Source organism: Myripristis murdjan, chromosome 19, assembly GCF_902150065.1.
Source record: "Myripristis murdjan chromosome 19, fMyrMur1.1, whole genome shotgun sequence".
Classification (NCBI taxonomy): domain Eukaryota; kingdom Metazoa; phylum Chordata; class Actinopteri; order Holocentriformes; family Holocentridae; genus Myripristis; species Myripristis murdjan.
The window spans coordinates 971,075-988,399 of NC_043998.1; the positions used below are offsets into that span (position 1 = coordinate 971,075).

Genomic DNA, 17,325 nt, shown 5'->3' on the forward strand with positions numbered 1-17,325 from the left:
AGCCATGTTTCTGAAAAGGTAAGTATATCAGGTTTGTACTGAGTGACCCAGACTCTAAGCAAATCCATTTTTGGGAGAAGGCTCCTTATGTTCAAGTGTATAACTTTTAGTCCTTTAGGTATATCAATTATGGATCAGATTAAGTATGTAAATACAGGGTAGAGTGAGGAGGAGGAAGTGTATGAGAAAGGAGGGCAGGAGAGCCATATGTACCACATACACACACACACACACACACACACACACACACACACACACACACATACACGCAGGACTGGACGGGACAAAACAAAGAAAAAAAAAAAAAGAACAGAAAATCCGGCTGCATCAAAAATAGCTCAGTCTGCATAGCTCATGCTTGAAAAAAAATGAGACACAAATACAGAACGGTTCCAGTCAATTAAGAAGGAAGTTAAAAAAAAAACATCTGTGCATCTGGAAATTAAAACATTCCAAAATAAACCTCAGATGCTATTGTAACATTTTGTCAGTTCATAAATATTTAAATATTTACTATTTCATTAAATCAACATAGATGCGTAGCTCAGATACTGCACATGCGTTATTTCCTTTATTCCTTCTTTTAATCGACATTGCGTTTTGCGACAGAGACAGCACCGTTTGCGGCAAACACAGTATCACAACGGCAAGTCACGAGACAGCTAACGTAAACCAAGGTGCCAGCAGTAAACAGCAAAACGACTTATCAGTAATAGCAAAGAAAATAAAAATAAAGCACAGTTGCTAACTAAATGATATTATGCGAAGGGTTAGTCAACATCACTCAGTCATAAGGAGTTCATATGAAACGAAAGGACATGAAAAAGTGGAGAGCGTCCATTAGTGAAAAGTTACAGTTCTTAGCTAATGTAAACATTAGCATGTCATGGGGAGTTAATGGAGAGCTCACCCAAGAAAGCCTCCACTTCATCAGGCGAGCGGAAGAGTTTTGGCTTACCATCGTGGATCACTCTCAGCATGCAAGGGAACTGCATGGAGTATTTGAAGTCCAGGTCCCGTAGCCTCTTCTTGAGTGGATCAAACTGCCGGCGCTTCTGGGCAAGAGCAGCGCTGAAATCCGGGTAGATATGAACTCGTATGCCATCATACAGAAGCCCCTCTTCTCCCGGGCAAGCTTGATGATCTTGATCTTATCCTGGAAACGGAGGAGTTTAACCAGGATCGGTCTTGGGCTCTGGAGTTCTGCTTGAGGAAGGCTGGAGAGCAGTGACAGCGCTCGATGACTGGAGGAGTAGGAAAGTTAGCTTTGCCAAGGAGCAGCGTGATGAGATGATTCATGAACCCGAGGATATCCCTACCCTCGGCCTTCTCAGGAACACCGATGAAACGCAGATTGGAGGCCTGGCTCCGGTTCTCAGCGTCTTCAACTCGATCTTTCAGGTAGAGATTATCCTTCTCAAGTGTTTTAACACGTTGGATCAGATCCTGCAGAGTATCTTCATTAGCGCCAACTCTCTGCTCCAGCTCAGCAACATGATCTCCCAGTGTAGACAGTGAGCCTTCAATTTTGTTAAGGCTGATGTTAATAGTTTCAAGTTTATCATCAATATGAGAAATCATCTCGAGCTTCATTTGTTGCATCCCCTCCCAAATAGTTTGAAGGGAGATGGCCTCTTGATTCATTGTGAGGCCAGCTGGCTTCACCCTCACACAATGAGGAGGCAGTATAGTCACAAACAAAGAAAACTTGTGGATTTAAGGAAAAAAATACTCCAAAATTGGTTCTTTAGAAACTCCACAGGTAACTTTAAATGTCACCAAACAAAAACGTGATAAATATGTCAGGCAAGGACCTTAACAGTCAATTGTTTGAGCCAGCAGACTGCAGCTTCTCACACTCACTCACACCACAGCAGCCATCTTGATCTTATCACCAAGATGAATACACTGGGGTAAATTGTGCCATTGATAATTGAAGAAAAACAGATCATTTTAATCTCACAAATGATAATGCTATATAAAAGCAAAACAAATTCAATACAAAATTATTTATTTAACATTTATTTATTATTTTAACAAGATCACAGGCCACTTTTCTGTAACGAGGCCTAGTGCCACATGAACACATACCCAGAACAAAATAAAAATTCCAAAATGAGCACCTGCAAATCATCTTCATCTGAATCTGAATAGTTTTAGTGATCAAAGGTAAGAAGACAATGTACAATAACAATAAAATACAACACATATAATATACAGTGGTGTGAAAAAGTGTTTGCCCCCTCCCTGATTTCTTATTTTTTTGCATGTTTGTCACACTTAAATGTTTCAGATCGTCAAACAAATTTAAATATAAGACAAAGATAACACAAGTAAACACATATGCAGTTTTTAAATGAAGGTTTTTATTATTAATGCGAAAAAAAAAAATCCACACCTACATGGTCCTGTGTGAAAAAGTGTTTGCCCCCTAAACCTAATAAGTGGTTGGGCCACCCTTAGCAGCAAAAACTGCAATCAGGCATTTGCGATAACTTGTAATGAGTCTCTTACAGTGCTGTGCAGGAATTTTGGCCCACTCATCTTTGCAGAGTTGTTGTAATTCAGCTACATTTTAGGGTTTTCAAGCATGAACCGCCTTTTGAAGGTCATGCCACGCATTTCAATAGGATTCAGGTCAGGACTTTGACTAGGCCACTCCAAAGTCTTCATTTTGTTTGTCTTCAGCCATTCAGAGGTGGACTTGCCTGTGTGTTTTGGATCACTGTCCTGCTGCATAACCCAAGTGCGCTTGAGTTTGAGGTCATGAACTGATGGCCAGACATTGTCCTTCAGGATTTTCTGGTAGAGAGCAGAATTCATGGTTCCATCAATAATGGCAAGTCGTCCAGGTCCTGAATCAGCAAGCAGCCCCAGACCATCACACTACCACCACCATGTTTGACTGTTGGTATGATGTTCTTTTCATGAAATGCTGTGTTAGTTTTATGCCAGATGTAACGGGACACACACCTTCCAAAAAGTTCAACTTTTGTCTTGTCAGTCCACAGAATATTTTCCCAAAAGTCTTGGGGATCATCATCAAGATGTTTTTGGCAAATGTGAGATGAGCCTTTGTGTTCTCTTTGGTCAGCAGTGGTTTTCACCTTGGAACTCTCCCATGGATGCCATTTTTGCCCAGTCTCGTTCTTATTGTTGAATCATGGACACTGATCTTCACTGAGGCAAGTGAGGCCTACAGTTCTTTAGATGTTGTTCTGGCTTCTTTTGTGACCTCTTGGATGAGTTGAAGCTGCACTCTTGGGGTAATTTTGGTCAGCTGGCCACTCCTGGGAAGGTTCACCACTGTTCCATGTTTTTGCCATTTGTGAATAATGGCTCTCACTGTGGTTCACTGGAGTCCCAAAGCTTTAGAAATGGCTTTGTAACCTTTTCCAGACTGATAGATCTCAATAACTTTCTTTCCCATTTGTTCCTGAATTTCTTTGGATCTCAGCATGATGTCTAGCTTTTGAGGATCTTTTGGTCTACTTCACTTTGTCAGAGAGGTCCTATTTAAGTGATTTCTTGATTGAGAACAGGTATGGCAGTGATCAGGCCCAGTTGTGGCTAGAGAAATTGAACTCAGCTGTGATAAACCACAGTGAAGTTATGTTTTAACAGGGGGGGCAAACACTTTTTCACACAGGGCCATGTAGGTTTGGATTTTTTTTCCCCCCTTAATAATAAAAACCTTAATTTAAAAACTGCATTTTGTGTTTACTTGTGTTATCTTTGTCTAATATTTAAATTTGTTTGATGATCTGAAACATTTAAGTGTGACAAACATGCAAAAAAATAAGAAATCAGGGAGGGGGCAAACACTTTTTCACACCACTGTATAGTATATAATCACAAGTTGTGCCACTGGCACAACTTACCCCAGGTGCTTTGGCACAAATTACCCCAAGCCCACCATTTTGAAAAAATGCATCCCCCAGCTGTTTTGAGCTAACATCATGCTAACTGTATAGACTAATGGTGTATCTTACTAAAGTACTAAAGCCTGTGTGAACTGTTTTCAAAGTTTTCTATAATTGTTCAAACACAGCAATCAAAAAACCTTGATCATGGAAATTTTACTTTGGAGGGCAAAAAAATGTTTTTTGAACTGAAATGTGCTTTCCTCTCAAGCCATGTGTCTCCCTTCTTTGCAGGATGAGTGAAATGGATGCCTCTTCAAATATATGTGGTCACATGACCAACTTCTTCTATTGTTTTCTAGATAACAGGGGTGGCACTACTTGCCCCTTGGCACAAATTACCCCACTCTCCCCTATGTGGGACACATTTTGAGCAACCACAAAATAATAGTAAATATTATTCAAAACTCATCATTTGTAGTTTTTAATACATATTATGATACTTTTTCATGTGGTAAATATATTATTCAGTGAAGTTTTACTTTTTGTTGTTTTAATCAAGTTGAAATGATTATCTCCTATCCAAGGACAATTGGTTTTGTAGGCCATGGGCCAACATATAATCATTAAATTAATACAAATTAAAAATAAACCTATAAAAGAACCTTACAAATGTGCAAAGGACCCCCTGATTATGCCCTTGATTCTTTTTATTCATTAAAATGTTGTAAATTTCCAACAGAAATAGCATTTTTCTTAGTGGGACATGATTTATCCAAGTTTTAGAGATATATTGATATTTGGTCATATAAATTGTTAACATATTACCTCAGGTAGGAAAAAAGATTCAACTTGTGGTGACTGCTGTTCTGTTTTGTCCCTTCTGACCACCAGAGGCGGTGCTTTAAGCATACTTAACTTCCTACTACTTACTTGCAAAAAAAAAAAAAAAAACGCTCCCATCGTTAGCTTATTTTGTTGCATAATATAGTTTTATTATTACCGAAGAGGGAATTCACCGAAGTATTTTGCTTCGGTTGTTTTTTGTTTATCATTGAACAGTTTTTGTTGGTGAAAGCAGCATTTGCGCAGCCCACTCCCACTTGTTTATAATTGTTTGTTGCGCACTGTTACACTATAATTAGTATATTGTGCTTCGGTTTCTTTTTTTTTTTTTTTTTTCTTGATTATACAACGGTGAACATTTTGCAGCAGTGAGGGCAGCGTCTGTGCTCCCCTCCGCTGTTGCAGATCAGCTTCCCGCTGGACGCCTTGTAGCGGTGAAGGTTGTGTTCTCACCCCCACTCCTGCTACAGGCTCACTACCACCCTAGACGCTTGCGGCAGTGAAGGCAGCGTCTACGCTCCCCTCTGCTGCTATGAGCCAGCTTCCTGCCGGAGGCATTGTAGCGGTGAGTATGGTGTTTTCGTCCCCGCTCCCGCTACAGACCCGCACCTCCTAGAACCCCTCTGCTGTGCAGGTTGTGTGTATGCATCCTTCCCTCAGCTTAGGTGGTTGGACCAGAGCTCCAATGATGGAGAATATACATTATTGTGTTGATTGTGGGACTGCTCTGCCGGAAGATGACGGCCACGACCTATGTCCTGTGTGCCTCGGCCCAGACCACCTTTGAGAAGACTCTCCGACAATGCCTGCATGAACTGCAGCTGTATGTCATTTGCATCAAGGGCTGCTAGGTTGGCTCAGGTAGACCATTCTACGGGTGGAGACGACCTCCCACCATCTGGTAAGTTGCCCCCAGCCCAATGTACTCGTTCGAAGCGCCGGAGAGAGGTATCAGATGCAGCTGCTCCCACTGAAAAGAAAAGGAAGTCGGATAGCAAGCTTGCTGAGCAGGTACAGAGGCTTTCTGCTGAACTTTCTGAGAAGATCTCATCTCAGCAGAGTTCTGCTGAACTCTGCTTTTCCAGACTCGTCAGTCTGACACTCCCTCAGTGGACAGAGATGTCATTACAGACCCCGTCTATGCCCTCGCTGCTTCCAGAGGAGGATGTACTCTCTCTTGCAGCCTCAGCCACTGACTTCGGTATGCAAGAGGACAAACACTCCCATGCTTCAGAACTGGGTTCCCGTTGTTCAGTACGAAGCCCACAGAGTACGTTTGGGGAATCTGACACCTCCATGTCAGACATACTACGCGTGGCTGTGGATCACCTACAGATACAGATCCCACAGCCAGCCCAATCAACTCCAAGGACTGCCTTCTTTAGGCGGGGCAGTGCTTTCACTTCCTTCACTGTCCCTCCTTCGAGGGATTATCTCCAGGAACTGCATGCATGTTGGCGAGACACTGGCACCTGTTCTCGTCTCACTTCTGATGGCCGGGCACTGGTGGCTATGCATGATGCTGCAGTGGTTGGCCTCGACCGGATGCCTTCTATTGAACCAACTATTGCCTCAGTGCTGATGACTCCACAGCCAACTTCAGTACAGAGGGCCAACTTCCGTTGGCCCTCTGTATGATGTGGAGCTCAGGGGGGCAGTAAATGAGGCCTCGGGGCCGGCTGTCGGATATTTCTCGCATCAGCAGCTCAGTTACTGGGCTGCTCATGCTTCGGATCCCCGGGTGATTGTCACCTTAACCCACGGGTACAAGCTTCAATTCCGACACCGGCCCCTTGCCTCCAGCCGGGTGAAAATGACCACCATCAGCGACCCGGCAAAAGTTGAAGCACTGGACCAGGAGTTATCTGCCCTCCTGGCAAGGGCGCGATCGAGGCCGTAGACCCTCTGCAACAGCCTGGAGGATTCTACTCAACATACTTCCTTGTTACAAAGAAGACTGGCAGATTCCGTCCAAATCTGGACTTAAGAGGGCTCAACAAATATATGAAGGTAATAAAATTTCATATGCTGACCACAGCACGTGTTACAAACTGTCGCCCAAGGAGAATGGTTTACATCTGGACCTGAAAGACGCTTACTTTCACGTCCGCATCGCTCATCACCACAGGAAATTCCTATGGTTTGTCTGCTGGGGCCGCCACTGGCAGTTCAGGGTCCTCCCTTTCGGACTCTCCCTCTCCCCGAGGGTGTTCACCAGGTGCATGGCAGCGGCCCTGGCACCCCTGCAGTCTCGAGGTGTAAAGGTTCTTGCCATACTTGGACAACTGGCTGGTCTGTGTTCCATCCAGAGCTTGAGTGGTTCAAGACACGGATCAGCTTCTCTTTCACATTACCCAACTGGGCCTGAAGGTGAACACAGAAAAGAGTTGCCTGGAGCCCTCTCAGTCTACGGTCTTCAACGGTGTGGCATTAAACACACTGACCATGAAGGCTTGCCCGTCCCCTCAATGTGTGGATGACATTTTTCACCTGCTCTCTCCGTTTCGCAGAGACAAATCATTGCCCCTTGTCATGTTCCAGTGTCTCTTGGGCAAACTGACGTCAATATCATCTGTTGTTCTGTTGGGCTTACTGTCGCTACGTCCTCTGCAGAGATGGCTGAACAGCTTCCACCTGGACGTAAGGCGACACAGACACCCCAAAATCAGGGTGTCTCGGCGGTGCCTCTTTGCCCTAGCTCCATGAAGGGACAGGTTCTATCTGTCCAAGGGTGTCCCCATGGGCTCTATTCCCTCTCGGCGAGAGGTAGTTGCCACGGATGCCTGCCCCTTAGGATGGGGTGAGGTATTGAAAGGCCAAATAGCTCGAGGTCAGTGGCCCGTACGAGATCGTGCCAGACATATCAATGTGCTAGAGCTGCAAGCAGTACATCTGAGCTTGAAGCACTTTCTGCCGTATCTGAGAGGACGACATGTACTCATGCGGTCGGACAACACCTCAGCAGTTTATCACATAAATCACCAGGGCGGCACCAAGTCTGCCCAGCTACTACAAGTGTCACAGGAGCTCCTGACATGGGCGGCCCCTCGACTGACCAGTCTGTGGGCAGTATATGTACCAGGGGAGCAAAACCAGTTGGCAGATTTCCTGTCACGTCACAAGCCTCCACCTGGAGAGTGGCGCCTTCATCTAACCCTTACCAGCCCGCTTGGCCAGGATGCGCTGGCTCACCCCTGGCCAAAGACCCTCTTATATGCATTCCCTCCACTTCCTCTGATTTGGCCAACACTTCAGAGGGTCCTTCAGGATGGTCACAGACTATTACTGGTGGCCCCTCTCTGGTCAGTGAGGACATGGTTTCCTCTCATTCACAGACTGTGCTGTGGTACACCCTGGTAATAGGTGGAAGCTATTCTGTAACTGGTGTGCAGGTCGGAAAGTGGACGCAGTTCATTGCTCAATACCAACGGTCCTGGAGTCCCTGCAGTCTCTCTTGGACAAGGGCAGGTCTCCTTCTACTCTTAAGGTGTATGTAGCTGCTATTTCGTGTCATCATGCCAGGGTGGACAATAACACTGTGGGGAGTCACAGTCTGTGTAGCCTTCCTACTGGAGTCCATGATTCTGTTCAATGAGTTTGTAGTCGGGATTCCTCGTGACACTTTTGGTATAAGTCATTCAGCGCTTAAAGCAACGCCTCTGGCAGTCAGAGGGGATGAAATAGAATGAATGTAATGTGAGTTACGGATGTAACTACAGTTCTATGAGTCCCGAATGACTGCCAGAGCGCTCAGTCACTCAGAATCCTTGTGATCACACGAGAAGTTTCTGTAGGAAATGATACGCCGGTTGGCCCCGGAACTTATACCCTTTCCGGGTCATCCAGGTGTCACAGGTGACTTTTTTGAACTGCATACTTGAACTGCGCATGTGCAATGGGACTATTCAGTGCTTAAAGCACCGCCTATGGCGGTCATTCAGGACTCATAGTACCGTAGTTACATTCGTAACTCATCGTTTAATGTTCAAGTTTACTACTTTATCTTTTGTCTGACCTCAAGTCAGTCTACAATAGGGGTCGGCAACCTCAGGCATGCGTGCCATGGTTGGCACGCCGCAGCATAATCATTGGCACACTGGCAAAGGCCCTTTCAGTAGGCCTATCATTTAAAATCACCCGTAAAGGATGGTACCAGCTCATGAGTGACAGCGTGAGTTTGAGTGACAGCGCAAACTCCCGCCCACACACTGCATTTTGCAGATGCAGCCGTTGCCCTGCTGCCCCGCCCACATTTACCACAGAGACCGACACTTCAGATGTGATAACCGTAACGTTAGCTTGCTGATGGCTGCGCCTCTGGCTAAAAAAGCTAAAATTAGGTCATTCCAGCCGTCTTGGACAGAGAAGTTTGGTTTTGTGTCTCAGAAGAACGGTGCCGTGTGCTCTTTGTTTTCAGAATGTTGTGTGCTGAACGTCAAGTGTTAAGCGACATTTTGAGACATTTTGAGACAAAGAGCCAGATGGCTTTCACAGTCAATCAAGTCAATTATATGCGCTGTGTCCAGGTCCTGTGTTATGCCGCTGAGGCTAGTTATCACATTGCTCATTGCATTGCTAAGCATGGAAAGCCATTCATCAATGGAGAATATATTAAGGAGGCTTTTCCCAGTTGCTCAGATATGCTTTTTGAAAACTTGCCAAACAAAGAAACAATCAAGTCAAGAATCAAGGACATTCTCATGTCAGCAAGAAGTGTTCAGCGACGTGTCGATGAAATGGCAGAAAATGTCAGAGATCAGCAAACAGCGGGGTTAAAGATGCGTCTGTGTGCAGGTGTTTGGAAACGTTTGTGTATTTTGTGTCATACCAGTGGTGTAGTCTACGTGATACGCAGGTATACGCCGTATACCCAATAGAAAAGGTCCCGAATTTCTGTATAACCACTTAAAAATGCGCAAAGATACGTATCAGTATGTTTTTTTTGACATAACGTTCACTTTCCCATTCAAAGGCCTTTATTATAGATATCTATGACGTAAACTACTAAGGAAATGGTGAAGTTGTATGGTAGGAAAAAAGGTGTATGGCTTAGAACAGGGGTGTCAAACTGGTGCCATGGAGGGCCGAGAGGCTGCAGGTTTTCATTCCAACCTGGTGGAGTTTTCGGTTGGAATGAAAACCTGCAGTCTCTCGGCTCTCCATGGCACCAGTTTGACACCCCTGGCTTAGAAGAAGAGGGGCATGAGTCAACAACCTCAAATGGTCCAGTGCTAGTCAGTGGAGAAAAAACAATGAAAAGAAAGCGAAACCAAATGACACTATTTCAGTGTTTCAATAAAGCCTGTTGCTTGTCCTGTGAATACTGCCGCTTCGGGGGACACTACAGCTGGAGATAACGTTAACGTTTCACGGGTCTGTGTCTGTGTGTGCGCGCGCATGTGTGTGAGTTTGTGTGTGTGCGCGTATACCTACTAGAATAAACTAGACTACACCACTGTGTCATACCATAATTTAACTTTGTTTTAGCCTACTGTTGATTATGGCACACTCATTGACAAGAGAATTTCAAACTGGCACTGCAGGTCAAAAAGGTTGCCGACCCCTGGTCTACAACATTGCTTACACAGCCCAAACTGCCCAGTGAAAAGCTCAAGCTATACACTTTCTTAAGCAATCACTGACACTCAGACCCGTATCCAGAAAGAGATGACGGAGGGGCACTAAAGATCCCGGCGGGGCAGTGCCCACGCCGGCAAAAAACTTTTAAGCCATTTTTTCAGCCAGATTTAGAGGGATATCTAATTTCTCATTATTTTTCTCACCACACCTACATCTGTGTTTTTGACATAAATCTATCTATCTATCTATTTATCTATCTATCTGTCTGTGTGTCTCTGTCTGTGTGTCTCTGTCTCTCTGTCTGCCTGTCTGTCTGTATAGACAGACAGACAGACAGTAACGTGCGGTGGGGTTCTTGGCATGGCCAAGGGATGAAATATCTATTATACAACACGTAGATCCAGTTGAGCAATCTGATTGGTCAATCAGACATTTAGAATGTGCTCAAATGAGCATGACATCACGGCTAGCCATGCTCATATGAAAAATACCTCATCACTGAAAATATTACTCCGCCTATGTCTTATTGCCCGAGTCTGTATGGTTTCCATGGAAACACGAAACGTTTCACTGAAACCCACATCAAAAGCCGCTGTCAACTTTGTTAGCCTGCATAATGGACCATTTTGTTGTCAATTTTGATTTATTTGGCGACCTAAATTTGGATGAATGGCTGAACAAGGAAGACAAGACACAACAGAAAAAGCCGGGATACGCGATAGTGATAAGTGAAGAGCTGGATCAGCTGGAGAGGTCAGGAAATTAAGCCAGTACGGCTCGGTCAATGTCTTGGGCTGTCAAATGTCTACAAGACTGCCTGAAAAACACCTGGAAAACAGCTGATTTATCAACTGTAAGTAAAGAAGCGCTAAACAAGATCCTCCGTGAATTTTATGGAGTTTAATTTCTATAATAAAGAGAGTGAAATGCCTCAGACGAGTCAGCACCACGGACAGTACCCGCTGATGCAGATTCAGCACCACGGACAGTACCTGTTGAGGCAGATTCAGCACCATGGACAATACCTGCAGAGGCAGAGTCAGCACCACGGACAGTACCTGCTGAGGCATTCATTTGTTTATTCTTTATGAGTTGCCTAGGCCATTGATTTAATTAATTTGTCAATTTGTTTGCATCTGTACATTGAAATGAACATTTAATAAATCAAAAAACTGTCATCTTTATTTCAGAGGTAAATTGATAACAGCCTGAAAAGGTGATTAGCAAAAGCCCCCGAAAGGTGGGGTTGAAATTATATAACTCTGTTCAGCCTTAATGTTACTGCTTACTGGTGTTACTTTTGCTGCTTAGCAAAAGTAACACTAACGTTAGCTGCACATTAATCGGAGCTAACGTTAAATTGGAGTGACACACCCCCAGCTGAAATAAAACATCTGCCGGTGAGTTTATGAAAAGATAGATGTTTGTTCTGGCACCGACACTGGAAAGCAGTAGCGTATATTTAAATATAACTGTCAATATAAGTTGGTTGTAGATAAAGATCAGCTGTGTTGGTGAGTCGTTGTCACGGCACCTGTTATCTTAAAAATGACTGAGAAGTCAGCAGAACTATCAGCCCATGAAAAAAATATTTTTTTCCAGCAGATATTCTAGTTACAACATGATTGAGTTAGCTAGTGTTGTGTTGCTATGTGTGGTATTTATTCAATTTTGGGGAATCAAGATCTCTAGAAAACATGATAAGCCCAAGTTGGCTGGATGAACAAGGACTAGTTAACATCAGATCTCATATATTTTTGCTGAAACGGAGAGAATACTAGCAAAAAACTTTAATATTTTGAGAGCGAAATGCCCACATTATGGATACATTTTGATTATACATTTTATTTTGTTGGTAGTAGTAGTAGTAGTAATCGTAATCGCATTATTACACTCGAGGTTGTGCTTGACCGTCTCGTGTAATAATGCTTAATAAAAACAGTGATCACGCCAACATGGCCTGTATAATGTATGACATAGCGGTTCACATTCACCTGCTGCATCTCAACAGGATATACTCAACAGTCACGTCACGCCAATCAACAGATTCCCCTGTGTCTCTCAACAACACAGGATTTGCAGTACAGTGGTCCCTCGTTTATCGCGGGAGTTACGTTCTAAAAATAACCCGCAATAGGCGAAATCTGCAAAGTAGTCAGCTTTATTTTTTACAATTATTATAGATGTTTTAAGGCTGTAAAACCCCTCACTACACACTTTATACACTTTTCTCAGACAGGCATTAACATTTTCTCACTTTTCTCTCTTGTTTAAACACTCTCAAAGTTTAAACCTTCGTAGAAAAATAAGTCCAGTATTATAGAATGAACGCATTCTGTACTGTACAGGAGACACGGCACGGAGGAGATTGATTGACAATGGTCTACAGTCTCTTAGCCAGTCAGGACGCAGAACACAATGCGCTGTTTAAAAAAAAATAAATAAAAGCATGCAAAATTGCACTAAAAAAAATCCGCGAAACTGCGAGGCCATGAAAGGTGAACCGCGTTATAGCAAGGGACCACTGTATTTGAAAAATAAAGAACAATACAATCAACAAAATATCCATTTCTAAACTTCCACACAACAAGTTATTTTTATCCTGTGTATTCCACCGTTTTAATGAAACGACCAAATTGATCAACGACACACACGAGAGAGAGAGAGTGAGAGAGAGAGAGAGAGAGAGATAGAGGACGGACCAAAACACCTTATCTAGCCAAGCTCCCAGTCAGTGCACTGTAGCAAAGTAGATAAATGTAGCCTACCTTCTGCCTGGAAGCTAGCAGGTCAGGTCAGGGTATGAAGAAGCTTTGTAATCCCACCCCTTCATTATCTTTTCAGCCACGCAGTCATTTTATAGCTAACGTTAGACATAGTGTAGCTTTGTGGAGTCTGGAGCTACTAGCTAGCTAGCAGACAGAAAACTAAAGGAAGTCCAGACCATCACCGTAATCTTGCATTATAGCCAACCGACTTCAAATGTTTATTCCCTGCCTCTTTAGGGCTCACTCACAGCTAAGCGGCCGGCATTGTTCTCGCTAAAATAATTTAAAAACTGCTTGGCATCCATATTTGTAATTAATTCACTTCGATCAAGTTTTTTAACAGACTAACGTTAAGTCTTTCTCCCTCATTCACTCCTCTCCCTCATGTGGCACGCAAACATGCATGCCGCGGTGCATTCCTTGGTTGGGATTGGTCAGGTTTTAGGCAAGAGGAGTTTGATTGGTTAAAGTAATATAAGGTAAGCCAATAAGATGCAGACTAGCCCAGGAGTCATCACAGAGATTTAATGTGATGAAGATTTAACTTAAAAAGAGAGAGAGAGAGAGAGAGAGAGAGAGAGAAGATTTAACTCAAAGAGACAGTAGTACAACGTTTCGTGTCAAGAAAAAAAAGAAAAAAAACTTTTCGTCGCTTTTTGTTCAGGGCGGGCCCAGCTGATGATCAGGGCGGGCACAGCCCCCTAAAGCCCGGCCTTGAGCACGGGTCTGCTGACACTGTGAAGTTGAAGAAAGGGTTCATTTTGGTGCCAACATGATGCAAACCCAAACCCAAACAAAACATCCAGAATATGATCCAGTGTTTGGCTGTGGAAATGACATGTGCAGTCATCAGATTGAGGGGACTAGGAGAAAAACAGCACCAAGCTGAGGTAAAAGCTCAAGCTCAGCAAAGGTCGTATTTAAAAACACACAGATATAACACAGCAAAACCATGACAACTCTGCAGAAAAACAGAAACGGGGGTGGGGGGGTGAGGTATAAGAATAGTAAGAGTAATAAGAGTATATGAAAAAGTATTTTACGATTTTTTTTCTCATAAATTTGTGACTTTGCTCGGGCTATTCCCCCCTTTTTGTTGTGTACTGTGAATGTATTGTTTATTGTTTTGTATTGTTTTATCTGTATACACTGATTTGGTGGCACATGAGTTTCCCCTTTGGGAAATAATAAAGCTGTCTATCTGTCTGTCTGCCTGTCTGTCTGTCTAGAGAATGACCTCTCTTATCTCAGAAATGTAGATATCATGCAGATTTGTTTGGTATAGCAAAATATTCCTTTGAATGTGATTGGTCTTTTAATGGACAGTACTTTTGATTTGTAAACAGAAGGACACAGAAGATGAAGTTCGGGAGATCATCAGGAACAATCTGCATTTACAAGGAAAGGTAGGAAAACTTAAACTTATAGGAATACCTACACATGGTCAAGTTAATTCAGTTTTCTCAGTCTGCCCCTGTACCTATCTATATGCATGTACTTTTCATCAATTCAGAAGTGTAGTCATTTTGACAATACCTTGATGTATTGGGTGTGTTGACAACAATTTTCTGTGAGTCTACATCTCCTCCAAGCAGTGACACTCTCACATGAGGAACTGTATCATTTGGAGGCTGTTCATGTCAAGAAAAGGACAGTGATATCGCAGCACTGGAGCCAGTTGTTTTGTCTAAACTATTTGCCATGTAGATTTTTTAGAACTCTAAAAATATAGGCATTTATACCAAATATATTAGATAAATTGTGAAAGAATGAGTGCATCGCAGTCAGCATGCTGGAGGAAATATATTTTTGCACTGCCTGACAAGGCCACCCAAAACCACTGCATATCCCTAACTCTAATCCTAGTACAGACCAACCATGCACATTCAAAAACTTAAATCTAGGAACTAGACTGGAAATGAAATGTGAAAAAATATGGCACTTTCTGTTGGTGCTGAATGCTCGTTCCATTGCAACTACCATGGACACCCAGTAGAAGAAAGAAAAACATTGATCTGTCCACTGCATCAAACAGTGAATGCCTGAATGAGCTAAAGAGAGCCAGTAATGATAGCTAATGTTAGCCACTGAGATTAACTAGCTACAGCTAGTCACCTTCAATGTTCACCTTCTGTTAGATACATTAACTGATTTCTGAGTTTATGATCACCTTTAAGATTGCATTTGAATAGATTTTTTTCAAAATTTTGATTGGAATAATTCTTGAGGAATAATGAACAACTGTGAACTTATTTCATCGATGTATGGAAAACAACACTGTCTTTACTAACTTGAATCACATTAAATTTTATTTACACATAGGGATCAGCAATCAGCTTTGGTGCAGAAAACACTGAAACAATATACTGCTGTGAACTGCTAGATTCAGATAGATTGAAGCTGAGCTTTCAAAGTTTTCAAATAAAAATCTAGTCAGATAGAGCCATATAGGCTTTCAGATCTTTTCTGTAATTCCCAACTTGGAGTTCTTGACTTAAAACAGCATTCCCTTGCACGTTTCCCTGTAGGAAGCCGGATTTATCCTAGTTCCAACTTCAATGGAAAGTTCCCAGTCCAATCCCGCTGCAAACAAACACAAAGCACGCAAATCCAAAAATTTCAACTTATTAAATTGCTTTAGTTGCTGCATTGTTTGCCTCTCTCTGCTTTGCGATTATTTCCATATTACTGATTATTTATCACAAATCTTGTTTGTAAATATTGCAAACAAGATGTCATATTTGATTTTGTCAGTTTTGTCCTAAAAGGATAGATGTTTCATCATAAAATTACCCTGATCACTAACAGCTGAAAAAATTAGTTTAGATTCAAGTTTTCATTAGCCTTTAAAGAACGTATGTCAAACCCGAGGCCCGTGGGCCCATGGCACAATTATATCTGACCCATGAGATGACTTTTGATTTTTTTATTAAAAGCAGCCCAGTTCCATTTTGCCCACAAGATGGCTTCTTCAAACCCCAGCATGCACTTCTATGTCCTGCGCTATCAACACCGCAAAAACACGTGTGCACACTTGCCCTCTCCTCCTTGCCAGATTGTTTTTCCAAGGATGAAAGTAATGAAATTATATAACTGAAGTAATGTGAAGTAATTTCTTGCATTTTGAGTGGACATTTTGGCTCATTGGTTAAGGTTAGCGTTAGGCATTAGTTGGTTATGGCTAACATTAGGGAAAGGTTGCAGAGAATGAACGTAAGTCATACCTTCACCATCCTAGGAAAAAAAAATTGACAACCTCATTAGCAGCCCAGATTGCTTCCATCAAGGCAGTTAGTTAGCTAGTTTGTTAGGATGCCAACCAAAAGCAACATCAAAATAAAAAATGGAAGACAGGTGTTTTCAAAACAGGTAGGAAGTTGTTTAACCTGCCTATATAATTGACTTTTGAAATAGTTTGGCATATTTTTACCAAATGACTCGTGGTTTGACATGAGAACATTGGTTTTATCTCTTGTTGGATTGGCGTGCCAGCGATGTGCATGTATGAGTAAAAACATGTATAGCTGTAGATTTCTCTTCAGCAAAATATTAGTTAAATGGTTATTTTTGATTCCATGTGATTAAAATATCAGTCATGTGACTATTGTGACTTTAAAACATCTTACTGAATAAAGCCACTGTTGATCGGGGGTTGGTGTTGCAGTCTATTGTTGATTAATACTCGTGTCTCTTCTTGTTTACAAACAAATAGTGGCGATCGAAGTTGCATCAGTCAAACAGTATTTATTCAGCGTTACTCCGTCAGGTAACATAAAGTTAAACTTTCCACTATAAAACAAAAAAGAGCCGGCGCAGTCAACAAACTGTAACGCTTCCCCGTCTCACCTTTCTTTTCTCTCACGGCATCACCCATTACACTTATCACCCATTACGCACAGGTGCCCTGCACCCACAAATTATTCAATAAACGGGGGGAGGTGACCTTTAAACAAAACCCATCACACAGTTCAAAATCAAATACCCAAATAAATATCAATTTCATATAGCAGGCAATAAAATCAAAATAAACACAATTAATATGAAAATAAAAAATGGCTCTAACATGTGACAGTAATCAGAGTTGGCCTGCAGATACAGTCTGCCAGAAAAAAGGAATGCAGTCGACCCTTTTCATTTCATTGTTTTTTTCCACTCCAATAAGTTTGGCTTTAGAGATCCTTGTTTTTTTTTTTGTTTTTTTTTTTATAGAAAGACATTTTGGGGGAGGAAAGCTTTATGTAAAGTTAGAATTGTTATTTTTGTTTTTG

The 17,325-nt window shown here is 42.4% G+C and overlaps 1 protein-coding gene across 1 annotated transcript in view; it reads left to right on the forward strand.

Annotated features, from left to right (window-relative positions):
* The window catches only part of ryr2a (ryanodine receptor 2a (cardiac)), a 666,625-nt gene that overhangs the window by 496,807 nt on the left and 152,493 nt on the right, over positions 1-17,325 (forward strand). The window contains exon 78 of the mRNA XM_030078094.1: positions 14,404-14,463. Within this exon, the coding sequence (XP_029933954.1) occupies positions 14,404-14,463 (60 nt within the window). The remainder of the gene's footprint in view (positions 1-14,403; positions 14,464-17,325) is intronic.